The 26,617-nt window shown below is 32.7% G+C and overlaps 2 protein-coding genes across 4 annotated transcripts; one reads left to right on the top strand and one right to left on the bottom strand.

Moving 5' to 3' along the window:
* Nucleotides 1-556: 556 nt before the first annotated feature.
* Nucleotides 557-8,994, top strand: LOC120073227 (probable cysteine desulfurase). The gene is made up of 6 exons (XM_039025945.1): nt 557-692; nt 5,575-5,943; nt 7,044-7,545; nt 7,624-7,825; nt 7,939-8,442; nt 8,517-8,994. The coding sequence occupies exons 1-6, from the start codon at nt 626-628 to the stop codon at nt 8,910-8,912; spliced, it is 2,040 nt and encodes a 679-aa protein (XP_038881873.1). The 5' UTR covers nt 557-625; the 3' UTR covers nt 8,913-8,994.
* Nucleotides 8,979-23,977, bottom strand: LOC120073226 (probable inactive ATP-dependent zinc metalloprotease FTSHI 4, chloroplastic). Of its 3 annotated transcripts, none has more exons than XM_039025941.1 (17): nt 23,535-23,977; nt 22,792-23,047; nt 22,116-22,479; nt 21,746-22,004; nt 20,709-20,840; nt 18,812-18,886; nt 18,037-18,162; nt 17,833-17,942; nt 17,644-17,722; nt 17,351-17,488; nt 17,152-17,263; nt 15,920-16,083; nt 15,708-15,813; nt 15,440-15,516; nt 15,048-15,191; nt 14,807-14,952; nt 8,979-9,494 (listed from the first exon to the last, which is right to left on the bottom strand). In XM_039025941.1, the coding sequence occupies exons 1-16, from the start codon at nt 23,814-23,816 to the stop codon at nt 14,809-14,811; spliced, it is 2,568 nt and encodes an 855-aa protein (XP_038881869.1). In that variant the 5' UTR covers nt 23,817-23,977; the 3' UTR covers nt 8,979-9,494; nt 14,807-14,808. The 3 variants fall into 3 exon arrangements, with proteins under 3 accessions (XP_038881869.1, XP_038881871.1, XP_038881872.1); XM_039025943.1 differs by having other exon boundaries at nt 8,979-9,486; XM_039025944.1 differs by having other exon boundaries at nt 8,979-9,366.
* Nucleotides 23,978-26,617: the final 2,640 nt, after the last annotated feature.

Raw genomic sequence — 26,617 nt, 5'->3', positions numbered from 1 at the left:
ATGGGTCCTTTAAGTTATCTCTAAGCTCCATCATGATTCCTCTTAGCTTCCACTAGGCTCCCTCATAGATCTTTAGAGCTACCTCTAAGTTCTCTAGGGCCTTCTAAGCTACCATTAAGCTCTCTCATGGGTCCTCTAAGCTACCTTTAAGCTTCTCATTAATCCTGTGAGCTACCTCTAAGTTCCATCATGAGTCATCTAAACTATCTCTAGACTCTCACATAGGTCCTCTAAATTACTTTTGTTCATAGACCTCCTATCTCTCTAAACTCTTATTCTCAACCTATCTTGATAAATCTCTACTCAAAACAATCATTACTCACAAACTCCTATCCACATCAAAAGAGTATCAAATTGTAAATATTATAAACGTGATAAAATAAATTAATATTATTTAAGCCTTCCCATCATTGTTTTAATAATAATTATTTTTTTAAAAAAAATCATTGTCAAACTTGGAAAGCTACACGTCTTCATCATTGTCCAAATTCCAAACATTTTGTTATAAATACCTCTCGTAAATGCTCAAGGGAGATTCATTTTATAAAGTTTCCAAGAAAAAAGAGAAGTAGAGATCAAGAGAGAGTTACAATATTATTGTTCTCAAAAATATATTTAAACAAAAATGGGGATAAAGCCATCTAAGAGTAAGATCAAATCCCATTTCAAAGCAAACAAAAGCTCTTTTCCAGGTATATATACAATCTTTCTGCACTCAAGTTTTCTTTTCATTTTCCCTTTTTTTCTTTTTATTCTAATTCATCTTTATAAGTGTTCTTTAAAAACACAAAAACAAGGTAAGAAAATTAAAGCTAGTAAATAAATGGAGATAAGAGTATAAAATAGCAAAAGAAAGGACACTCAAACTTGATATATACACACTCTTTCAAATTTCAAAAATTTTGGAGGATGAATTTAGATAGAAAACTTTGAAATATTAATTTGGTTTTTTTGTTTTTGAAAATTATACGTGTTTTCATACAACTTCTTTACCATGATTTTCATTTTTTTTTCTTAACTAAACATTTGTATTTAGCCAAGTTTCAAATTTTAAAAACTATTTTTTTTTTAGTTTTTTGAAACACCTCAAAGCAGATAACAACAAAATAAAGAAATCAATAGATAGAAATAATATTAATAAGTTTGATTTTTGAAAACCAAATAGTAATTAAAAAGTTTACATCAAAACAAGGATGGAAGGGAATTGCCTTCCCATTTTTCTTCTTCAACTTGTCGATATTTCTTATAACAAAAGAAAAAGAAGAGAAAAAAATAAGAGAGGATTCTAATGGCCTTTGCACCTTTGACTTTAAACCAAAAATTGTATACTTTTAATGAGTTTCATGAATAATATGTACCATTTTAATTGGAACCATTCTATTGAATGACAATGAATTTGTCAAAGGTTTGATTTTTCTTATTCAACCAATATAATGATAAAGAGAGAGAGAGGGAAAAATAAGAAACGTTTTATTTTCTCCAATTTTAAAAATAGATTCCATTTGATTTAGAATTTCAAGAGATCAAGCAAACACGTTAACGTCACAACCATAGTTTGGAAGTTTCCAAAATCAATTTCCATTATATAAAAATATTAAGCAAGCAAATAAGAAGGAGTTGACACAATCAAATTAAGAAATTGATCATAATTATTCTTGTCCATTTCCTTAAGAATAAAATTTAAATGAATTAAAACAGTCTCGGAGGTTTATTTATAAAAAAAAGTTGCAAAAATTTGAAAAGCAAAAACAAAATAAAAACAGACGTCAAGTTAAATGGGATACATCACCATAGAAAAATATGAAATACTTTCTAAACTTAAAAGACGTATAAGATACCAAATTAAAAATTTAAAATTTAAAATTTTGTTCAACAATTATTTAGTTTTTGTATTTTTTTAAAAAAAAATAAGTCTAAAAACACTCACTCCATATCTAAATTTCATATTTGTTATCTACTTTTTACCAATATTTGTAAAATGCAAGTTAAATTTAAAAAAACTAAGGTCCCATAAATTTAAAAGGAAAAAAAAAAACTAATGCCCCATTTGGTAACCATTTGATTTTTTATTTTTTGTTTCTTAAAATTAAGCCTATAAATATTATTTCTACATCCAAATTTTTCATTTGTTATCTGCTTTTTATCGGTGGTTTGAAAAACTAATTCAAAATTTGAAAACTAAAAAAGGTAGGGTCCACTTGGTAACCATTTAATTTTTATTTTTTGTTTTTGCAAATAAAGCCTATTTCGTCCCCATTTCTTACAATAATTTGTATTTTTCCTAAGTATGATAGTTGAACTTTTAGCCAAATTTCAAAAACAAAAATAAATTTTTAAGAGTTACTTTTTTTAGTTTTCAAGTTTTGACTTAGTTTTTCAAACCATTGGTAAATGACAAATGATGAAATTTATAGGTAGAAGTAGTAGTATCTATAGACTTAATTTTCAATAATGGAATGGTTACTAAACAAAGACCGTAGCTTTTAAAAACTTGTTTTTGTTTTTGGAATTTGGCTAAGAATTTAACAATCATACTTAATCTATGAAAATCATTATAAGAAATTGGAAAGAAATAGGTTTAATTTTCAAAAATAAAAAACTAAAAATGAAATGGTTACCAAATGGAGGCTAAAAAACAGCTTGTAAAAACTTATTTTTATTTTTGAAATTTGACTTAGAATTTCAACTTTTATACTTAAAAAAGATGCAGATCATTGCAAGAATATAAGAGGGTATAAACTTCATTTTAAAAAACTAAAAACAAAAATAAATGAAATGGTTACAAAATGAGACTTAAGTTATTAAATACAAAATTGAAGTCAATACAAATATAGCTCGACTAACATAAATTTATACTATCGATTTCAAGATTAAATATTCAATTCTTTTCTCCTATATATCGTAAAAAAAAATACGAAATTGAAAATTTAGAAATTATGAGTCGTTTTTAGAAACTTTAGGGACATAAAAGTTGGAAATGTATAGAGCTATTAAATATTATTAAGATTTGAAACCAAAACTTGGTAACTAAAATTTTAAAGTTAAAAAATGGATAATTCCATTAACCAATTAGTCAAGGAACCACAGTATTTCAACTCACAAAAGTGAAGGCTTGAAAAGATATTGGTCAAAATTCAAAACTTCAATTTTCAATGTTCAAAGCTGATTCGACAATTGTTTCTTACATTTCTTTTATTATTTTATATTATATATATATATATATATATATATATATATNTATATATATATATATATATATATTAAATAAATTAAACTTTAAAAAAATAAGAAGATAGAGATGATGATGATAATGGATCCAATTTTCCAAATTTCTCACTTTTGTATTATTATTTATTTATTTATTTATTTCATTGTATTAAATAATTTCCAATTGTAAAGTTGGACCCATTTTGCATTTCCAACGTTCTGCCTCTTTACCTTTTCCTCAACCGTCGCCGGTTGATTTGCCCTTCACGAGTTCACCTTCACAATAAAATTAGGTAACTTTGAAATTAATAATAATACTACTCAAGAAACATTTTATTTATTTGTAAATGAATTTATCTTAAAAAATATATATTTATTTAATTTTCTTTTCATGCTTTTTTTATTTCTTTTTATTTTATTTTTCAAAATTAATTTAAAATATAAATTAATCATTTGTCTTGAATTTTCTTTTCTTGTATGGAAAAAAAATCTTAAATATTCATTACGATGCGGTGATATTAATATAATTAATTTTTCAATGTAACTTCTTTTGGTTTTTTAGAAAGTAATGTAATAAATCCATAAGTACCGAATATTAATTTATTATACTTTTTCAATTAATTATTTGTCAAAATTACTCCAAAATGTATTCATCAAAACTATTAAGTAATTAACTAAAATTAGAAAGGTTGTCAAAATAAACATACCTTAATTGCCATATTTTGTACTATTGACATAGTTCAATTCTCCAACTTCCATTCATGGTAAACAAAATAGAATAGGTTAGACTTATCGAATCATAAATACTCAAAATAAATAAACAAACCTATTCAATTATATAATTTGGTAGAAGTGTTAATTTTTTTGTAATTATATTTGGTTATTTGATATATTATCTATAAATCCTTTAGAATGACTAGTTAACATTTAATACTCAATAAATTTTTTATTAGGATGGTGAGAGATTTGAATTTCGACTTTTAGGGAATAGTACATTTTCGAATTACAACTGAGTTATGTTCACTTAGTCTAATAAATTTTTATTAGTTTATTGAATGTTACATTTTATAATTATATATGAATCTCAAAATATTTTTTTTTGCTTGAAATCATATACCTTTCAAGTCTTAATTACACAAAACAAACACATAGGCCATAAATATACATTCTCATGCAATATCAAATACAAATATAGCATCGCTTTTCTTTTGGAGCCCTTTTAAAAATCAAAGTCAAATTTTGAAAATTAATCAGAGGAAGAAAAAAAATTATCAGAAAAACTTCTTTTGAATTTAGTATAAAATCCATGTTTTTCAGAAAAGTGAAGAACTTATGGAACAAAAAGTGTGAGAAAATAAACATAATTATAAATAATAAAAAAAACATAAAACAAAGTCATGTTTGATTATCATTTGGTTTTTAGTTTTTGTTTTTCGAAAATTAAGCTTGTAAATATTTATTGATGACATGGCTTTTAGTTTTTGTTTTTTTAAAAATTAAACTTATAAACATTACTCACATTATAAGTTTCTATGTTTTATTCACTTCCTACGAAATTTTCAAAAAATCAAGTGAAGGTTTAAAAACTAAGACCATTTTTTGTCATCATTGGTTTTTGTTTTTTGTGTTTAAAGATTAAGCATTAAACACTCCTTCCACCTCTAAATGTTTTTTTTTCTTATCTACTTTTTAACAAGTTTTCAAAAACTAAGTCAAATTTCAAAAACTAAAAAAAAAATTAAAAACTAGTTTTTATTTTTGAAATCTCGCTAAGAATATAACTTTGTACTTAGTAAAATGCAAATCAATTTAGGATATTAAGATATTAAAAGTAAATAGGTTTAATTTAAAATTTAACCAAAAAAAAATAAAAAACGAAATCATTACCGAAAGACCTAAAAAATGATTTTCAAAAAGTATTTTTTTCTTTCTATAATTTGAGGAGAAATTCTAGTGTTTTCTAATCATGATAAAAATCATAACAGAAAAATTGAAAAGAAACCATCGGAACTAAAATGGTAACCTAATAAGAGTTAGATCGTTATATAATAATAATAATAATAATAATAATAATAATAATAATAATAATTTGAGACTACATTATTTCTGAAAAATAATAATAATTAAGAACACTACATTTTGCTAAATTTGATAATATTTTTGGGTTTTATTTAAAACAATTAGCCGATATATTATTTTCCTTATTGTGTGACTCGTTATTTCCAAATATCTGTTTTGCTGTCCAACCAAACAGCCAACAATGTATAAACCCACCGGAAATACAAACATATTCCCACCTTTTGAAAACCTTGTTCACCGTCCACAACTTCACGTATTTATAACTTCATTATCTTTTCTTCTCTAAAGCTAAAACTATGGAGTTGAAGGTGGAGAACCCCATGTGGAGAAAACCCGAAAACTTCGTCGGAGAATCTTACAGTAGTGTCAGAGTGTATGCAGAGGCCGACGGAGAAGAGGCAGAAAGCACAAGCACTGGAAGCTATGGAGTTTGCGGGCGGTCGAGGTCGTTTCAGACGGTGGAGATGGACGGCGTTCCGTTTTCCGGCAGGGCGGAGGAGAGGCTGGCTTGGCTGCGTTCTCAGATTATAGGTGGAGAAGCAGAGTTTGATTCTCCATTTGGAAAAAGACGAATGTGTTATGCTGATCATACAGCTTCTGGTCGTTCTCTTCGTTATATTGAAGATTTCATCCTCAGAAACGTTCTTCCATTTTATGGTTAATTTCTCTCTATCTCTCTATCTCTCTATCTACCATTTTTATTATATTAGAAATTTAGAACTTAGAAGGGTTGGCTACTATGTAGACTTTCTATCGTGATGGATAGAATACATGTTAAATTAAGCCAAACAAATTTCAAAGTAAAAATGAAAATTTTCAAAATCTAAACGTAACTAATTAAAATGTGCTCCAAAATTTAGAGATGTTTTATATGACTAACATATGCTACATATATAATCTATCAATATATAAAAAGGAACTTTTATAGAGATGAAAGAACATTTTTTAAATGCTATATATAAGTTTAAATACTAATTTTAGTCCTCGTACTTTTAGCTTTGGTGAATTTTAGTCCCTCTACTTTTAAAAAAATCATTTTGGTCTCTATACTTTGAACTTTGGTTCATTTTAATCCATATACTTTCAAAGCATTCATTTTAGTTCTTATACTTTCAACTTTGATTCATCCTAGTCCTTGAACTTTCAAAAAATAACCATTTTTATCTCTTAAAAATGAAAATGAAAGGGACCAAAATTATCATTTTTAAAAAGTATAAAGACCAAGATAAAGGACCAAAATAAACATTTTTAAAGTTTTGAATCAAAATCTAAAGTATAGGAATCAAAATAGTATTTAAACATGTATATATATAATAGAATATGTTTTTTTAAAATATATATGGATATATAAAAGAACATTGACATGTACAAATTATAATAACAAGTATTAGTATAATATGTGTGACGTATAATAAAATATTCTACCATAGAGTAAAGCACCAACAAAACAACTGACAACGGCCAATCTTATATCAATGAATAAAAGTGTGTTTTGAATGTATTTTCAAATGTTTAATTTTAAGAAATAAGTTACTTTAAAAGAAATTTGAGTGTTTGACAATCATTTCAAAATATTTTTTTAAGTGTTTAAATAAAAATGAATTTTTTGAAAAATATTTTTTTCTCAAGTCAATCCAAACAAACCTTAAAACTACCATCTCAAAAATCGATAGTTCGATCAATGACCACCTCAAAAGTCGATAGTTTGATCCCATCCTAATAACGGAAAAAGAACCCTAAAGTTACCATATTTGCAGGCAACACTCACACATGCGACAGCTATGTAGGACACCATACGACAAAGATGGTGAACGATGCAACTACGTACATCAAGAGGTGTTTGGGAGGTGGAGAAGAAGCACTTATATTCTGTGGACAAGGCACAACTTCCGCCATTAAAAGACTACAAGAAGTGATGGGCATTGCAGTGCCATCCATTCTGAGAGAGAGAGTTATAGAAACCCTAAAGGAAGAAGAAAGGTGGGTTGTTTTTGTTGGGCCTTATGAGCATCACTCCAACCTACTCTCATGGCGGCAGAGCTTAGCCGAGGTGGTAGAAATTGGAATGGATGAGAATGGACTTTTAGACATTGGGATGCTCAAATCCCAACTTGAGGCATATAAGAAAACTGGAAATAGACCAATTTTGGGTTCTTTCTCAGCTTGTAGTAATGTCACAGGAATTTATTCAGATACAAAAGCTATTGCTACACTGATTCATCAATATGGAGGCCATGTTTGCTTTGATTTTGCTGCAAGGTACCTGAAATTTTTACCTATTTACTTGAATTAAAGCATTCACTAAGGATGACTATTGAATCTGTTTGTCTGGTGCAGTGGTCCTTATGTGCAAATTGATATGCAGTCAGGGGAAATTGACGGCTATGATGCAATTTTTCTAAGTACACACAAGTTTCTTGGAGGGCCTGGATCACCTGGAATCCTTCTAATGAACAAAAGTCTGTATAAGTTAAAATCATCTCCTCCATCAACTTGTGGGGGTGGCACCGTGAGCTATGTCAATGGCTTCAGTGAAAAGGTAAATGAAAAGCTTACAGAATTTCAAGTTTTGTTCGAATGGTAACCGATAGAATGAAACTGAAAGGTTTTATTTTGACGCCTATACCTTTGCTCATGGAAAATTTTCTGCAGGACACACTGTATAATGAAGAAATAGAAGAGAGGGAAAATGGTGGAACACCACAGATAATAGGAATAATAAGAGCAGCTTTGGCTTTTTGGGTAAAAGAATATATCAGCTACCAAGAGATAGAGAAGCAAGAGCACCAATACATAGAAAGGGCTTTGAAGAGACTTCTCCCAAATAGAAGTATCTGCATTTTGGGGAGCACGTCTTCTAAGCGACAAGCCATATTATCATTTATCATTTACTCTTCGACTAATTCATCGCCCAACTGTACAACTGACAAATTATGTAAACCTAAGAGCAGAGAAAAGGTTGAAAAGCTTTACCTGTGGGAAGAGACGGGGTGTATGAGAGCCAAACCTCTTCATGGTCCTTTCGTAGCAGCACTACTGAGCGATCTGTTCGGCATTCAGTCTCGTGGAGGATGCAGTTGTGCCGGTCCCTATGGTCACAAGCTGCTCGACATTGATGAAACATGTTCGCATGCCTACAGATCTGCCATTGCTAAGGTATAATCAGTTTGGTCCTTCAATTTAGTGAGATTTGTTCCCATCTTTGAACTAAATCTTTAATAATCTAATAGGGCTATGCTGGAATAAAACCTGGATGGACAAGAGTAAGCTTTCCCTACTACATGCCAAATGAGGAGTTCGAATTCATTTTAAAAGCTTTGGAATTCATAGCTGATTATGGACAAAGATTCCTTCCTTTGTATGCCTTCAATTTGAGAATTGGTAGCTGGACACTGAAGAAAAATGAGCTCGCCGACCTACTCGGGAAGGAGAATTACAGTGACGGTCACATCTTTGCATTCAAAAACCAGTTTACCAATGCAGAAGCAAAGTTAGCAGCCATAGTATACAAGCATAAATCATATTTAGAATCTGCCAAAAAGATTGCCAATCTTCTCCCCAAGTTCCCTCCTGAGAGAAAGTTACACGAGGACATTGAATCCTCTCTATTATACTTCAGAATCTAGAAAAATACCACATTGCTCATGATAGTTGAATAACGATAACCAACAAATAAACAATGCATTAATGAATTCTTTTTTCAATATTTATTTGCCCACTTCTCCAGTTATCACAATCCCCTTCTTCCAAGTTGATCAAGGGAAGATAATATTTCTCATTGGTAAATGTTATGATGTGGTGTGTACAGAACTTTGTGATCGACAAAAATTTAAACGACCCGATGAACTAATGGTACAATTTACAGGGGCTACTACAAACAACTGCCTCTTCTCAGTGATGCTAACTCAGGCTGAAAGACAATTCCAGTAATTCAGTTATAGTCTGCATAAACCACGTAACTTCAGCAACTTCTCACAGCCTAAAACAAAATTATTGCATCATCTTTACTGGCATATAAGAATCCACAAAGTCTCCAGCAATATAAATCTGAAATGTGCAATTTTTCCAAGCCATCATCATCTGCGTAAAATAAAAGCACCCACAAAGTCACCAAAATACATAGTCATCAAGGATGCAAATTTCTAGACTTTCAGGAATCTGGCTGGCATTTACTGCAAACATTTAGGATCCCACTATGATCTGCAAGACTGTAAACAGAAGCCATCAAAATTTCTTCCCCACATGAAAGACGAAAGCATCAAATGAAAAATATAAGGGAAGAGTTATCAAGAGTGTCCAAGTTGAACCCTCAATGAAAAGATGACACGTTAATAAAGTTTCAAACCCTTGTACAGATCCTATGACACAAATGAAAGGTTTTTTGTTATAACAGTTTTCTATTTTTAGCTTTCTGTTTCCACTTTGCTGAATTGTAGTAAGAGCGGGTTGCTATTTTTTCTCCTTTATTTTCGTGGACGTAATTTAGCTACTATTTAAGCTTAGCAGCATTATCAATAAAAGATTGTTGTGCAATTCTTTTTTGTTCTCAACATTCTGGTATCAGAGCCAAGGTGGTTTTGATTTTTCAAAGCAGCAGTCTTTGAAACTTTGCAGCAAAATGACTACGGAAGGAAATAAGAAGAATGAAGGAAGTTTTGTACAGGCGGCAATTCCACGTTTCGATGTGTGATTATGATCATTGGAGCATGTTGATGGAAAACTTCCTTCGATCCAAGGAATACTGGGAGTTGGTCGAACCTAGTATTGTTGAACCAGCTAGCGAATTGTTTGCAACAGAAAGCAGCCAGCGAAAGAAAAATGATGAGATGAAGCTAAAAGACTTGAAAGTAAAGAATTATCTCTTTCAAGCCATGATCGTACAATTTTAGAAACCATTCTCAAGAAGAACACTCTAAAGAAATATGGAATGCAATGAGAAAAAGTTTTAAGGCAATGCAAGGGTCAAGAGGTCTCATCTACAAGCTCTTCGTAGAGACTTTGAAATTCTTGAGATGAAGTCTGGTGAAGGAGTGGACAGAATACCTCTCCAGAGTCATGACGGTGCAAATAAAATGCGGATTTATGGAGAAGATATGCAAGATGTGGAAAGTGGTCGAAAAAATTCTACGCTCTTTAACAGAAAAGTTAACTATATCGTTTGTTCTATTGAAGAGTCAAAGGATATTGATACTCTCACTATTGATGAGTTGCAAAGTTCTTTGATAGTACATGAACAAAGTTTCAGCGCACCAAAGCGGAGAGGAGCAAGCCTTGAAGGTGACGAATGATGAAGGAAGAGGTCGAGGTCGAGGCAGCTACAAGAAGGAGAAGAGGAAGGGTCGAGCAAATTTCAACAAAGCAAATGTGCAGTGTTACCGATGCCAAAAACTTGGGCATTACCCAATATGAGTGTCCTAAAAATAAGAAGCAAACTATGCAGATCGATGAAGAAGAAGAAATGGTTCTAATGTCCTATGAGGAATTGCATGGAGTCAAAAGAGAAGATACATGGTTTTTTTGATTCCGGGTGTTCTAATCATATGTGTGTGTGATCGATCCATGTTTAGTGAGCTCAATGAGAATTTCCGACATTCAATGAAGTTGGGAAACAACACTAAAATGGATGTGATGGGCCAAAGGAAATGTGAAGTTGTTTCTGAAGGAGTTAATCATGTTGTTACTGAGTATACTACATTCCAGACTGAATAAACATCTCTTTGAGCATAGGACAATTGCAAGAAAAAGGTTTGATTATTTTGATCAAGGGAGGGGAATGAATAATTTCATCCAAAGAAAGGCTTAATTATTCAAAAACAAAAATGGCAACAACAGGATAGTTTATTTTGCTAAACCCAATATCTTTCCAAACACAAGTTGATCTAGTACCATTCAAACAAAGCTGAAGTGAAGTTTATCTCACTTTGGCATCGACGATATGGACATTTGAGTTACAAAGGTTTGAGAACTCTAACAGGTGCAAAACATGGTATAGGGCTTCCTCCAATTTAGTGCATTAAATGCTACATGCACCGATTGTATCAAAGGAACAACATCGAGATCCCTTTCCAAAGAGGAGCACTTGGAGAGCAACACAAAAAGCTAGAACTTATTCATGCAGATATTTGTGGCCCAATCACCCCTACATCTAATAGCAACAAAGGTACATTCTGTTGTTTATTGATGATTATAGCAGAGAAAGCATGGGTATATTTTTTGTAGAAAAGTTCAGAATCTTTTAACTCTTTCAAATACTTTAAGTCCTTGGTTGAGAAGAAGCTGAGTTGCCTATTTAAGTGTTTACGCACCGATAGAGGAGGAGATTTAATTCAGTTGAGTTCAATGATTTTGCAAACAAAATGGGATCAAAAGGCAATTAACGACCATCTATACTCCGCAACAGAATGTTTGCTGTATGGAAAGGAAAAACAGAACGATAATGAACATGGTTCGTTCAATGCTATCGGAAAAAAATATACCCAAAACCTTTTGGCCGGAAGTAGTAAATTGGACCATCTATGTTCTTAAATAGATTGTCTACCTTGGTGGGTCAAAGATATCACACAGAGGAGGCTTTGAGTGGGATAAAAACCCCAGTAGATCATTATTCGGGTTTTATGGTATGTGTAGCACATGCACATGTTCTAGATGTAAAAAAGAACAAATTAGACAATAAAAGCATTTCTGTGTGTTATGGGAGTTAGTGAGGATCAAAAGTTACATACTATATGATCCGGTCGGTGGAAGGTTTTTGTGAATAGAGATGTAATTTTTTAGGAAGAAAAACAATGGATTGGGATGCAAAACAAATTTATTAGCAGTACACTTAGATTTGTGGTGTATGGTGATGATGCAGATGAGGAAGAAAATGTGAGTGAAATGAACTTGATAGTGATAGAGAAGATGGAGTTAGGGAGGAGGATCACATTTTTGTGATGGTGGCAAAATGTGAGGAATTAAGAATCTTGTGAGAGGACGTCTCCTACATGGATGGATGATTATATTAGTGGGGAGAAGGTCTTTTAGAGGATGAAGCTCATATGGCACTAGGGATTCAACAATGATCCATTGTTATTTGAGATGCTATACAAGATGGAAATTGGAGGTTGCCATGGACAATGAATCAGATCCATTGAGAAGAACAAAACGTGGACACTTGTTGACTACCAATTGGAGCTAAAAAGATTGAGGGTAAAGTGGGTCTACAAAACCAAATAACAATGAGCACGGGAAAATTGATAAGTACAAGGCTCGATGGTTGCTAAAGGCTACTCTCAACGATATGGAAGTAGACTACACAGAAGTTTTTTGCACCAATGGCAAGGATGGATACAGTTAAGAATGGTTATTGCTCTAGCTGCACAAAAGGATTGAGATATTTTTCAGCTTGATTGTTAAGTCAGCTTTTCTCCATGGTGAGTTAATTGAAGATGTTTATGTAGAGCAACCAAAAGGGTATCAAAGAGAAGGGTAATGAGCACTTAGTTTACAAATTGCACAAAGCTTTATATGGATTAAAACAAGCTCCACGTGCTCTGGTTAGTCGAATTGAAACACATTTCATCAATGAAGGATTTCAAAAGTGCGATAGCGAACAAACATTATTCACCAAGAGAAGTTTGGAAGGAAAAATTATCATTGTAAGTGTGTATGTTGATTGATTTAATTTTTTACTGGTGATGATGAAACTATGATGATTGATTTTAAAAATCCATGTGGTGAATTTGATATTGACCGAATTTGGGAAAAAATGCGATTCTTCTTGGATTGAGAGTGTTACAACAGTTTCTGATGTTTTATATATCAAGAAATATGCATAGGTTTTTGAAAAGGTTTGGCATGCTGAAAGTAACTCTGTGAACAGACCCAATTGTTCCTGGTTCCAAATTTGAGTAAAGCTGGAAATGGGGTCCCTGTTGATGATACATATTACAAACAATTGGTGGGAAGTTTAATATACTTACTGCCACTAGACCCGATATGATGTTTGCTACTTGCCTTATAAGTAGGTACATGGCTAAAACCAATGGAAGATCATCTTCAAGCAGCTAAAAGAATACTTCGGTACTTAAAAGGGACTGTGAACTATTGGAATTATTACATAAAAGGAGGAAATGTTGGATTGTTGGCATATACAGTAGATGACTATGCTGAGATTTGGATTAGATCGAAAAAGTACATCGGTATGTAATATTTAATGAGTTCAGGTGCTGTTTCGTGGTGTTCAAAAAAACAACCTATTATGACCTTATCAACTACAGAAGCTGAGTTTGTAGCTGTCTGCAATTTGTGCTTGTCAAGGAGGTTGGGTGAGGAAATTTTGAAGGAGTTGGGCCATCCAGATGAAAGTTGCATTACCTATTGTGTGACAATAGTTCAACCATCAAGCTGTCAAAAATCCAATTATGCACGGTCGAAGCAAGCATATTGATGTGAGGTTTCATTTTCTAAGAATCTTACAAAGATGGTGTAGCTGAATTGGTCATTGTGGAAGCCAAGATCAAAGTGGCAGACATTATGACCAAACCCTTAAAGTTATTAGTTTTCAGAAGCTTCGAAGGTTGCTGGGAGTATGTGAATTTTCAGAGGAAAACTAATTGCTTCTGAGCATTTGTTTAAGGGAGGAATGAAAGGTTTTTTGTTATAACAGTTTTCTATTTTTAGCTTTCTGTTTCCACTTTGCTGAATTGTAGTAAGAGTGGGTTGCTATTTTTTCTCCTTTATTTTCGTGGATGTAGTTTAGCTACTATTTAAGCTTAGCAGCATTATCAATAAAAGATAGTTTGTTGTGCAATTCTTTTTTGTTCTCAACAACAAACACGGAGAGGAATGAGAGAGAGGGATGTAAAAGGCAGATCAATTTCTTCAGGGATATTGGATGGGGTCAATGCAAAGTTCATATTAGAAATAAGAATTTCTTTGTTTCTCCCTCTTTTTTCCTTCCAATGAATAATTGACAGCTATTTCCTCCATTTTGAAATTTTAGAGTTGCAACAGATATTAAGTGTTACAGAGAAAAGGCATGAAGACAATAACAGGATAAGGTTCACACGGGCTAAGTTAATGTTTCGATGATGAACTAAGTTACACTTTCAGTTTTATGTTTGCCGGGTAATTCCAGGAGATTTACACCCACTATTTTGTAAGATATTTATCATAATGTTGCAAGTGAAGGATTAATGTTAACATTACTACCCTTAATTAGTTCAGAAAGCTCAGACAAACAAGCATATTTTTTGAGAAAGAAATGATGAATGAGAAGTTGTTAATGGATAGAGTTCAGCTTTCTTTTCATACTTTTTATTGGTCAAAAAATGTAATGTAAGCATTTGCCATGACTTCTTAACAACTCTACTAGGACAGACTCGTAGTTTCAGTTTGTCTTTTGAGGCTACCTAGTCCCTCTACATATTTCTACTGTTTTATATACTTCTCATTTTGAATGATTCATTGCAATATTTGTTTTCAATTAAAAAGAAAAAGAAAATGCTAAAATGGGTCAGATGAAGGAATTTGTTATTACATTCAAAGGAAATGACTGGCCATCAGAAGCTGTGGCTTCTCTTTGTCTTCTTCAACCTCTGCTGAAGCTTCAGCTTTGATTTCCTGAACCCTCTTTTCCCAGATATCATCAATTAGTTTCCAAGTTTCGTCATTAACAACTTGTGTCTGCACAAGGGTTCAATTCACAGAGGGCAGATCCGAATATCAGTACTTCAACAAAATGGATGGAGTAAATCTGAGCATTATAGATTTTCGTGTACCTCCATAGGTCTAGGCGCACCAAAAGTGGCAAAACCAGCATTTCCAGGTGCAAATGTAACCCTTCCAGGCAGTGTAACTCCATAAATTCCCCACCGTCCAGCATACAGCAGAGCTCCATGTTCATCAATTGGACGCACAGAAGGCTGACAAGGTGAAACAAGTAAGGGGTAGTGTACGAGTAATAATATAATATTAAATTCACCACAACTCATCAACTTAAGCTTTTGGGTGATGAGTCATTTAACACATAATGAGGAAGGACTGCCCATTTTTAATATATGCAATTAAGAAAAACAAAAGAGAAAAATCAAACAGATACCATGTGAAAGTAAGCAAGCTATGATAATTTCCCAATAATGGAAATACATTTTCTGAAGTCAAGAAAAACCACCTGTGGAAATCGAGGACGCTTTTCAAATATGTCCCAAATTTCCTCAGCTTGAATCTCTCCCTCCTCAAGTAAAATATCTGCATAATACAAATGCTGCATGTTCAATACGTGATAGAGCTTAGATGATACCAATTCCTTACTTAAAAGAAATCAACTTCGTCAATTTCTAGTTGCATCTCGATATTTAAGCTAAACTACTATGAAGATCATTCAACAGTCGACCATTGTTGCATAAACTAGAATAAAGAATTACAGAAAACAATATGACCTGTGATTGTCTCTACAGCGGAATGGTATTCTCTCAAAACAGAAAAACATTTTTCCACAGCATAACGCAAGTATTCCTCACGAAGTGCTTCAAGTTTGGATGCAAGCTGTAGAAAGTATCCAAATTAACTGAGTTATTGAAATATTTTATTGTTCAGAAAATAACTGTCATAAAGACTTGAAGAGTATTAAGCTTCAATTATGCAGACAAACATTTGGAACAAGATCGCCAGGATTCCTGTAGTATGCTTTACCAAAAGCTGTCATCCCTGTCTGCAGAATCAAAAATTCTGCCAACTTTGAAGCTTCTAACGTAGCCTTTGAAGAGATCCAACACAAGTTATCAACCCCAAACATTTCCTCCTCAATTACCCGTGCTGTGAGAAATCCAGAGAGCAAGTATTAAAAATTTACATAAAACCAGTGAATAAACAAGTAAATCTAACATAATTTTGAAGAGTGAATGCCAACGTCCAAGAGATTACCCTGAAAGTATAATTGATTTAAATTTCACATTTTGAAATGAATTATCAACACCTAATTAAAGTCTCCTACGAATCTTACTCATAATCAGATCCCAAAACAAACAGTTTTTGGGGTTATGTGCAAAAGGGAGACCTAAATAAAGTGAAGGAAACAACCCCATGTCACACCCAACCAAAGCAGCTGGATTTTTACATTTTTTATAGATTGAGTTGGAAAGCACTATTTAGGCCCAACCCAATTGTTCGGATGGTAAGTTTCTTCAATCCAAATAACCCTTATTAAATAATAAACCCAATCCAAGGGTTGGGTTGGGTTGGTTCAGTTTGTTCGAGGTATTTATTTAAATCTGTGTTCTAAAAATAAGCAAAATGTTAATATATAAAAAATTTAGTAATTCAATTTCATTTAAATTATGAAATTTTCTTTTCAAAGTGCTAAAAAATTAATTTTAGAAGTTGTTGGAGAATAAATTTTAAAAAATGAAACAAAATAAAATAAAATAAAAATAGATGTATATATAATCATATTATAAGTAAAAGAAACATATTTTTAAAAATTAATAATAAGCTTGGTTGGTTTGGGTTATTTTGGGTGGACCCATGAACCAAACCAAATTTTCATTTATTTGAACCCAACCCAAATGAGTTGATAATCCAACCGAACCATACGGATTGGGTTGGGTTGATCAGGTTTTTCAAGTCATCGGTTTTTTTTTAACACTCCTATTTGATATATTGAGGGTTTAGTTTGACCATTGAAAGTTTAAGGATGCGACTTTTACACTGAAACTTTAGGGGTTTAATTTTTACACTTGAAAGTTAGGGTGCAATTATTGCAACTACTTGTGGTGGTTGATGCAATTTACCCAAAGTTCAATTTCACCACACACAGAAACTCCCAATGAAAAATTGCCCACAGAAAATTATACAAGTAAAGCATAAGCATCACATATAACTTACGAGCACATGCACGCACAATGGAATTAACATAATCTAGTTTTCTTGAGAACACTCTCCCTGGAGTTTCAGCATAACGCATATTTGGCTGGCTACGGATTGACTTTATATTTGTCTGCAAGGATAAGACTGAAAATAGTTAACATGCTTCTTCTTTACCTAGGAAGTGTTATAAAACTTTGAAACAGGATGACAACACTACCTCAATGAATGGACGGTGGGTATCTGGAAAATAGCAAGCAAGAATAGCAACGGCTGCTTCCCTATATGCCAATCTTAGTTTCAACTCTTCCGGAATTTCAGTACTATCTTCCTGACCAGTTTCAAAGGTACCCCTTTGCTGCAAACCATTGAGCAAGTAGACAATTGTTGATAATACCTCTACCCAACAAAACATAGTGTAATGCGAATATCATTATCCTTTTCCAGGGGAAAAGTGCTATATCTAAGCTCCTAAAGAATGGAGGGAATGGGGACAGGCAAACACGCACTAACCCTTTTTAATGCTTCAAGCAACTCTTCACGTCCAATATAGTCCAAATCCTTTCTAGCAGTCAAAATTCCAGCTTCGTTTCTGTCCACATTTGAAAATATATAAATAAGCTCAACTCTCCTTTGAAGTGTAAAATCACACAAATTTTTTTGCTGAATATAGGCATAGCTTAAAGATTTGTGTATTAGTACAATATATTTTGCAATTCTGCCCCAGTGAAATCTTCAGTTAGCTCAGCAATTTCTTGGAGTAGAGCCTCCTTATTCTCCTCAGACTGAAAAAATTTATTTCTCGCATGCACCTGCATTACAAATAACATACAAATCCGAATAAGATATCACAACATTTTAAATAGTTTTCTGACTCTTTAGTAGCAAACCAACTATCTAAAATACCTTCAATATGGCCAATCTTCCATCTTTAGATGGCAAACCAACCCTAATAATTTTATCAAAACGCCCCTTTCTCAACAAAGCAGGATCAAGAATATCAAGTCTATTTGTTGCACCAATAACTAGCACCTGAAAATTTCAGATTTAACCTATAAGCAGAAATTAACTCTTCAAGTTTAAGGGAGAAAACAAATGAGAAAACAGTCCTAAAAATATTGATTGGATGATCTTTTTTTAATGAGGGAACTCGTGTGATTTGGATCTGACCGAAGAGAGTTGATATTTTCCACGATACAAAGAGTTAATGAAAAAATTTCAACTAAGTACCGAACATTCAGGAAATGAAAAAAAGAAACTAATGTCATAGAAATACAAACTATGCTAGGGACTAAGGAGAAAGAAAAAGAAGGAAAACTACATCGAAATGGGAAAATATTGAAACTCAGATGGTGAATTCTCTCTATAACAACACAACTTCTTCCATCATTGACAATGTAAAAAGTAAAGACTTCCGCTTCAATTAACCTCTGCAGGCTATAACTAGCTAGATTTTCCAATCTCTCGTATCCTCAAAATAACTACTAGTGCTCTCCTTAGGCCTTATATGGACTGAATAATGAATATTGAGCAAAACTTAAATTAATAAATCATAGAAAATTAGAAAGGAAACAACCTATATTTTAAAATATGGACATATCATATGTAGCTGAGGATCTTCGGCTGGTAATATCCAATTAGGGTACCATCCTATGCCAACGCATTCACATTCTCTACATACCTGTGCAGTAGAAACCTTGAATCCATCCATCTCAGTCAATATTTGAAGTAGGCCTTGTTCCCTTTCTGCTCCACCCTGCATTGCTCATTCTAATAAATCTATATTGCATGCAATCAATATTCAAGTTCAAGCATGTTAAGTGGAGAGCAGAGTTCCAGAACAAAGCCACTTTACAGTATCTTCATTTCTATAGATCCATTTGAAGTTACAAAATCATGTACAGATTCATTAGTAATCATTTCAAACTCTCAGCCACAAATACAGAAAGATAACAGCTTGACATTTCATCAAAAAGAGTACTGCAAAACTTCTAACAAGTTGCTCATTTTTCTATCGTTTGAGCATTAAGGTTGATTTGTTAGGTACTTAAGCATCTTGGAGAGCCACACCCCAAAAGGCAACTATTGGGGTGGGAGAGCCAAGCCACTTAAGTACCACATTGGTCATTTCATTCTAACCAATGTTGGACAAAGACAGCCCATACTACCTTGGTTCTTGACAATACCCCATCCTCGGAAAGTTGACGTCCGGACAACTGCTCCGGCCGTATTTCACTCGGTCACACCCAATCAGAACCCTTTGCCAGTTCCACTTCGGAACGTCAACAACCGACTTTGACACCATTGTTAGATACTTGAGCACCTTAGATAACCATACCCCAAAAGCCAGCATTTAGGGTGGGAGAGCCAAGCCACTTAACTACCACATTGGTCATCCCATTCTAATCAATGTGGGACAAAGACAGCCCATACTACCTTGGTTCCTAACATGATTTCACTATATCCTATTGATTTGTTTACAGACAAATCACAAATTACTTTCAACCTTAGCTTCATCTGCTAAAACACCATGCCCAAAAGTACAACTTTATCAACTATATATATGAACTTCGTCAGGTTGAATAGTTTACTAGGTAGTAGAGACTCAGATTAATGATCTCATATTTCACTAAATTTGTCACATAATCAAAATATAATCCAACGAACTAGAATTTGAGAACCTTCTGCATTATCATGAATGTTTCAAGTGCATTAGTTAGACCAAATGGCTTAACCAATCATTTCCCTTCCCTTCCCTATGATATGCTAAAATTAAAATATTTAAACAAAATAAATATTTGTAAAAGAAAAAGGAAAGTTTCAGAGCTACTTAATTGTTTTGGAAATTCACCTACTCGGAGGAAGGAGAAACTAATATCTGACTGTGGTCTCACCAATGTTATGTAGATTGCAAAGGAACAGACATATGAAAGGCAAAATTGATTATTGTGACTAATCACACAGATTTCCAGGCTTTATTTTAATCATGAGTATCTCTAGTTTCACACTTACTACAGAATGTCTCACTTTCTTGTCCTAAGAAAGCCGAAATTCTATGAGACTTCACATTTACAACAAAATTTTAATAATGAATATTTCTAGGCCACATAAAAATTTATATTTAGCAGATTGCATGAACTGGTATTGAAAATGACAAATATATTAAATCGATGATGAACAATGAACAAAGAATCAAGGAGGTCATCCACTTCCTGCTTCTAGTAAAGTTTGTACTCAATCTGAAACCTACAAGAGAATAGATTACAGAATAAAAGGCCAATATGTGATGTGATTGCATCCATTATGAATCTTACAAAATAAGTTCGTGTCTTTCTCGGTTTATGGAAATCTACACCACCCAATGAGAGAGGGAGATAGAAACGGAAAGTCAAGAATTGTTTGCAGCTGAGAAATAAGAAGATAACATATAAAATGAATTTCAAGTTCAATTCCATGTAGTCATCACAGATGCATATGGCCGAAAAATTGAAAAACCAAATAACAAAGCGGCTGGGAAAGTTTGAGGTAAAACATATTATTTAGAAAATAGAATGAAGAAAAGAGTGTGTTTTCCTTACTCCACCAATATCAGGTCCACCACGTTTGCTACCAATGGCGTCTATCTCATCAATAAATATAATGGAAGGTGCATATGACCTGGCGCTAGCAAAAAGATCCTTCACACGGGAGGCTGCCACTCCCACAAACATCTGGGGAAATAAATAACAAATTGCTAACGTTTTTTAATCCACTGCCTTTCATCAAGTACATTAATTACATTTAAACAATAATTTTTGTTAAACTGTTGATATAATTAAATTTACCATAACCCATCAATTTATACTTTCGAGTCAATTGGTGGCATGGCATGGTATCAGAGCAGGAGGTCTTGTGTTCAAACCCCTATTTTGCCATTTCTTCCCCAATTAATAATTAATGATTTCCACTTGTTAGATCATCTATAAATTTTCTTTTAGCATAAGCCATCAGCTTAGTTTTTGTGTCACTAGATGATCTAACATTTTTATTTGTGTTGCAACAGCATGTATTTTATAATTAACCAACCTACTCAGGTCATTTCAGAAAAAGTAACCAGACCGAACTCAGATGCTGCATCCAAAAGCCTGAACACCGCTAAATAGAATGGTGAGACTTGGGCAGAATAACCATTTTTCAATTGACCTCAATATGCAATATTTATACTGTCATAGTATCATTTGATCTTTAAATAAAATGTGTATTCAAATAACCACATCTTCTTCTTGTTACGATTTACCATAACAAAGAAAAAAGAATAGCAAAAGGATTGGGAAATGCCAGGAGTTTATATAAACAAACCGCGTGGGATTTAGCAAACAAGATGACTGGCCTTTTCTATGCGTACTTTTCACTCAAATTTTTGTAATTATAGTTGCTCTTACTTTTTTTTTTTTTTTTTTTTTTTTTGGCTGCTAATTGTAGTCTTTTGTGAACCCCTTCCCCTTTCAAATTATAGTTGCTCTTCCTTTCTTCTTTCTTCTTCTTCTTCATCATCTTTTTTGTTTTTTTTTCCCCCTAATTTTAGTCTTTTTGTGAACCCCTTGCCTTTTCAAATTGGATGAGCAACAAACCTCACCTCTACAAAATCCGTTCCATTTGCAGCAAAGAATGGAAGTCCAGCTTCACCAGCAATAGCTTTAGCTAGCAGCGTTTTACCAGTTCCAGGAGGCCCATGGAGCAGTACTCCTTTTGGGCAATAGATGCCCCTGTCTTGGAAGTCTTCATCATTTTTGAGAATTCGTACAATCTCTTGCAACTCCCTCTTTATATACTCCTGCCCAGCAAAATCACTGAAAGTAACACCAGTAGTTTCTTCTGCTGATATAAATTTTGCCCTGTTAAAAAGCCGTAAAGTATTAGATTCCAAATTCCAGGAATGGAACAAAATTTACATTAATCAGACGGGAAATGTTCAAAAAAAAAATTGATCAAGGATATCTACTTACCGACTCTTTCCTAAAGATCCTAGTGCACGGCGCTTGAGTGGTAGTCTAGTTATTTTTTTAGGCACTCCCAAATCACAAGGTATCAACTTTGCATATGTTGGTCTCGTCAAGTTATCAATCCAAAGATACAATGCAACAGAGAGTGCTAGCCGCATAGACCAAATCACTGCAGTTGCAACAGATGAATAGACTTCTGCAGGGACTGCATCCACATTAATTACATCAACGTTTACTACTTGTTGATGTAACTTCTTCCAAACATCGTTCCAACAATCAATAGGCATACGATCAATCACATGACGCCGGAAAATTATTTCATTCTTCGCACTTCCACTTGTTTCATCCTTGTAATATGGTAAAATAACTGCACAAGTATCACAATCAACCATCAGAAACTTTTCAGAAAACAACTATTATACCCTACTACCAAGGTCGCTGAAAGAAAGCTTCTTGAATACATAACCAACAATCAATTGCTGAAGACATAGAACAGCAAGAATGTCTTAGAAAGCTAATTTACAACAAAATATCGTTAAAGGCTCAAGAAATTTGTAATTACACAGTACCCCTTCCATTTTGCTAATTGTAGTCTTTCTTTTTTCTTTTTCTTGTTTGTAGATAAACTTGAAGAAACGTGCAGGCATTCTAAAATATAAAGAAGATATACTGTGACTACCTGACATTGTCTGACCATAATTTGAGTACTCAATGAACTGGACATTGCTCGAATTAAGAAGTGTCCAAAAATCGCTAAAATTAATTTTGTGCGAATTCTCAGGATCCCACTCCGTTCCCTTTAATTTTCCACGCATGGTCAGTAAGGCCCTACTCCAACTAGAAGCCATTACAAGCTGCCTTTCTAATTGTAAATTCGCCTTCCTCTGAAGTTCTTCCAACTTATTTATCCGTTGTCTCTCAGCATCCTTTAATTTCTGAAAAACTCAAGACTTGCATATATGAGATTAATAATGACAAAAGGTTAGAGAATCAAATTAGTATTGACTGTCACCACCTAGAAAATAAAGTTCTTCGACTGTTGATAAATATATGTGCAGTCACGCATTGAATCTCTGAGAGCCAAACATACGACTAATCTGTTGTTTGTCATTAAACATAATGATGTCTTCTCAACAAACAGAGTCATTGTCAAAAATTAGAAGACCGCCAATACAAGTGATTGTTACTTTTAAGTTTTAATCGTCAAGTAAAAGTTCGTTTTCTAAACATAAGTTTCAATTTCAGGAACTGAAGAAAAGTACTCTCTCAATCAACCTCGACTAGCATTTCTGCCTCTTCCACTTATTCGGCGAGCCGACACCAAATACATATATCAAAATCACACTACTCTTTAAGGTCCTCGTATCTCGTTAATGAATCATCAATCAGAATTTAAACGTAGAAATGAGAAGAAAACACAACCTCGAATAGCTGAGCAGACTCGACGTCTTCCTCTACATTTGGGGAGGCTACCACCAGGTCTGTGTCCGAATTTGAAGCTTTTGGAGTGAAAACTCTGTGCTGCCGAAACTTGTGGAAAGTAAAATTTCGGTCTCTGGAGCGAGTTTTGGTAGCTGAACTATGGTTGCTACACGATGAAGAACATGATGGAACTAGCTGAATTCGACCGAGAGATGTAGTTGAAGGAAGGATTGGATGCGAAAATTGCATGAAATTAAGTGCATTTGAAGCCATAAACTTCATGATTCCAGCATTTGGGAAAATCTTCTACGCTTCTATCTGGTTGTCTTTCAATCGGCTCTTACTTTCCTGAGAACTATGCGAGGAAACAGGAGGACGGTGTTTGTAAAGGATGGAGTTTTATCTGAGGTTTTGTGTGTTTTCAGGATTCGTAGTTCGTGGGGAAAAAAGTATATTGTTTTTTTTTTTCCTTTTTTTCTGATTTGTAATTATACGAGTTTTATTGAGTTTTAATTTCGTAAAGTCAGAACCCTAATTTGGTAGGAATTAATTAAATAATAATTTACTAGATTAATAAAATTTAAAAAACAAAAACAAAAACAAAATAATACCCTGTGCTTTTTTAATTAAAGGACGTAGTGATATTTTGATCTAAAATGTATTATCCGACCAATTAATTAATTAACATACCAATGTGTATTAATAATCAAAAAGTTTGTCATTCAAAACTTCTGCAAGGTTGATGATATAATTTTAATATTAGTTGAATTGGGTTGATTAGTTATTGGTTACTTTTTGTGAGTTATTTATATAATTATATGTTTTTAAAAGGTAATTTTAAATATTTTTTCTTATATTATTATAATAATCTTCAAGACAATTAGATTAGCTTTTTCAATTGGTTTGGGAGTGTTGTTTCTATTATTTATTTTGTGTGCTTTATAACTTAAGATGTCAATTTAGTCCATTGGAATCCACCTTGAACAAGGTAGAAAATCTCTAAATAGACCGAGAATGAGAGAGGGAGCATACAAAATTTTCTCCTCATTTACTAAATGGAGACGAGGATGGGAAATTTATTCTTCCTCCCCAACGGATGAGTATAGCATATATGTTTATAATATATATACATAATAATGTGAGTTTATATATAAATCTAATACATTACAAAAATCATATATTCAATAATTAGCCATTTTCTAATTTTCATCTCAAACTTTTCATATTTTAATACATTTCTAAGATATAAGTGTCTTAATATGTAAGACTTTCTTATTCTTAAAACTATAAATGTTGCAATATTTAAGTTGAAGATTGGGTTATAATATAAATGTTATAGAGTTCTTTAAATTAAAAATGTATTGGAAGTGGACCATTTAATTTAGAAAATTTAAGTTAGTTGAGAATGGTTGTTTTGAAAAAAATAAATAAATGAAAAATTCTTAATTTTTAGGAGGTGGGGATTGAAATAGGGACAGGGACGAGGCTTCCCGTTCCCGCTCCTGTCTCATGAATATCTTTATTTGTAGCCCATATGAAACTACTCCTATTTGTTAATTGTTGGCTTCATCAAAGGAAAAAAAAACATTAAATTAACTTTCATTATTTTAGTTCAATAGATTGACATAAACATCCCAACCAAAATGTCACGTTGAAATTCTCTCATAATGTTTTTCTAGTGTAAAAGAAAAAGGGAATTCGAACCATAGTCAGTTGAGTCGCTAACACATTCATATGTCAGTTGAGTCCCTAACACATTCGTATGTCGCTAATACAATGGTTGATATCAAAAAATTGAAAGTTTTACACGACACATCGTTTGATTTACATCATAATATTCACGTAAGCTGACATTGCCACTAATGTGTAAAAATTGGTTGTAAAGTTCACTTTAATGCAATATATTTTGAGATAAAATAAATTATTACAATGATCTTAATCCATGTATGAATATAAATAATATAATGTATGCCTTCGTTTTTATGCTTCAATGGCTAATTTGTCGAGTGCAACTATTAAACAATGATTGTGTTTTATACGTGTGAGTGTTCGGATCAGTTTACCTACGCATCAACTAATCTCATGGGACAATCTACCTTATCATTTGATATTTAGGTATCAATAAAGCTTGTAAAATATTAAATACTAGGTAAGTGACATCATGGATTGAACTCATCATCTCTTAGTCCTTTATCAAAGTTACTTATTGATGTAGATATTGAGATTTTAATTTTACGGATATATCATATATACAGATAAAATATAATTTAATAGTTCAAGTTTTTTTTTTTCACTTAAAAAATAAGCTATATATATTAATATTTGTGTTCCTATTTAGTTTAATAACTGATTTTATATATAGAAAAATGGGTTAACTTTTTTACAAATATATTGAACCCAAAAAGAATTACATAAATGGCGAAAAAATTTCTTCAGCCATGTATTAGGTTTTTAAAGAATGTATATTTTCTATGTTAATTCTCCCAAAATTGTATTGATTACTTGCTTTAATTGCTAATTTTATAGGACTAAACGATCCCCAAAGCATTTTGGAGTCATTACAAGAAAATTGTGCCCAAAAAATAAAAATGACCAAGAAAATCAATAAATTGAAGAGAATCAAGTAAACACCCAGGAGAGCATAAAGTAAGGTTGTTGGATCATCAACCATTGAGAAATACTGTCAAATAACATCCAGTAAAGACTATCGAGTATTCAACCATCTTCCATCTAGTCATCGAGTTTCGTTTGATTCATTTTCCATCGAGTTAAGACAATCGAGTAAAGAGCATCCCGAGCATTGAGGATCGAGTATTGACCGCCGAGTGTCGAGGAGCGAGTATTAAATAGAAAAACTCGACATGCTCGTTCTTCTTTTCGGATTATGATGCGATCCATCCGCGCACTTCACGATGATTTCATGTTGGTATAAATGAGTTCAATTCTTCAAAAGACAGGGAGAAATATCATTTTTTTAGAAAAATCCATCATTTTCTTGAGAGAAAAACTTATAAAAAGAAAAACCCCCTTTTTTTAGAGAGAGATTTCGATTTTCAAGAGCAATTCTTGTCATTTTCTGTGAG

This window comes from Benincasa hispida, chromosome 3, assembly GCF_009727055.1.
Source record: "Benincasa hispida cultivar B227 chromosome 3, ASM972705v1, whole genome shotgun sequence".
NCBI classification, from domain to species: domain Eukaryota; kingdom Viridiplantae; phylum Streptophyta; class Magnoliopsida; order Cucurbitales; family Cucurbitaceae; genus Benincasa; species Benincasa hispida.
Note: the sequence above shows the minus strand (reverse complement) of the source record. Positions and strands in the feature narration are given on the sequence as shown.

Bases quoted from the DNA above. Each gene is read 5' to 3' on its own strand.
- LOC120073227 (XM_039025945.1), top strand. From the start codon at position 626: ATGGGGATAAAGCCATCTAAGAGTAAGATCAAATCCCATTTCAAAGCA. The intron at 693-5,574 runs GTATATATACAA...TCTTCTCTAAAG, and splicing joins AAACAAAAGCTCTTTTCCAG to CTAAAACTATGGAGTTGAAG. The intron at 7,546-7,623 runs GTACCTGAAATT...TGTCTGGTGCAG, and splicing joins TGCTTTGATTTTGCTGCAAG to TGGTCCTTATGTGCAAATTG.
- LOC120073226 (XM_039025941.1), bottom strand. From the start codon at position 23,816: ATGAAGTTTATGGCTTCAAATGCACTTAATTTCATGCAATTTTCGCAT. The intron at 20,841-21,745 runs GTGAGGTTTGTT...TTATTTCCCCAG, and splicing joins ATGGAACGGATTTTGTAGAG to ATGTTTGTGGGAGTGGCAGC. The intron at 16,084-17,151 runs GTAAGTTATATG...GATTTCTCACAG, and splicing joins CATTGTGCGTGCATGTGCTC to CACGGGTAATTGAGGAGGAA.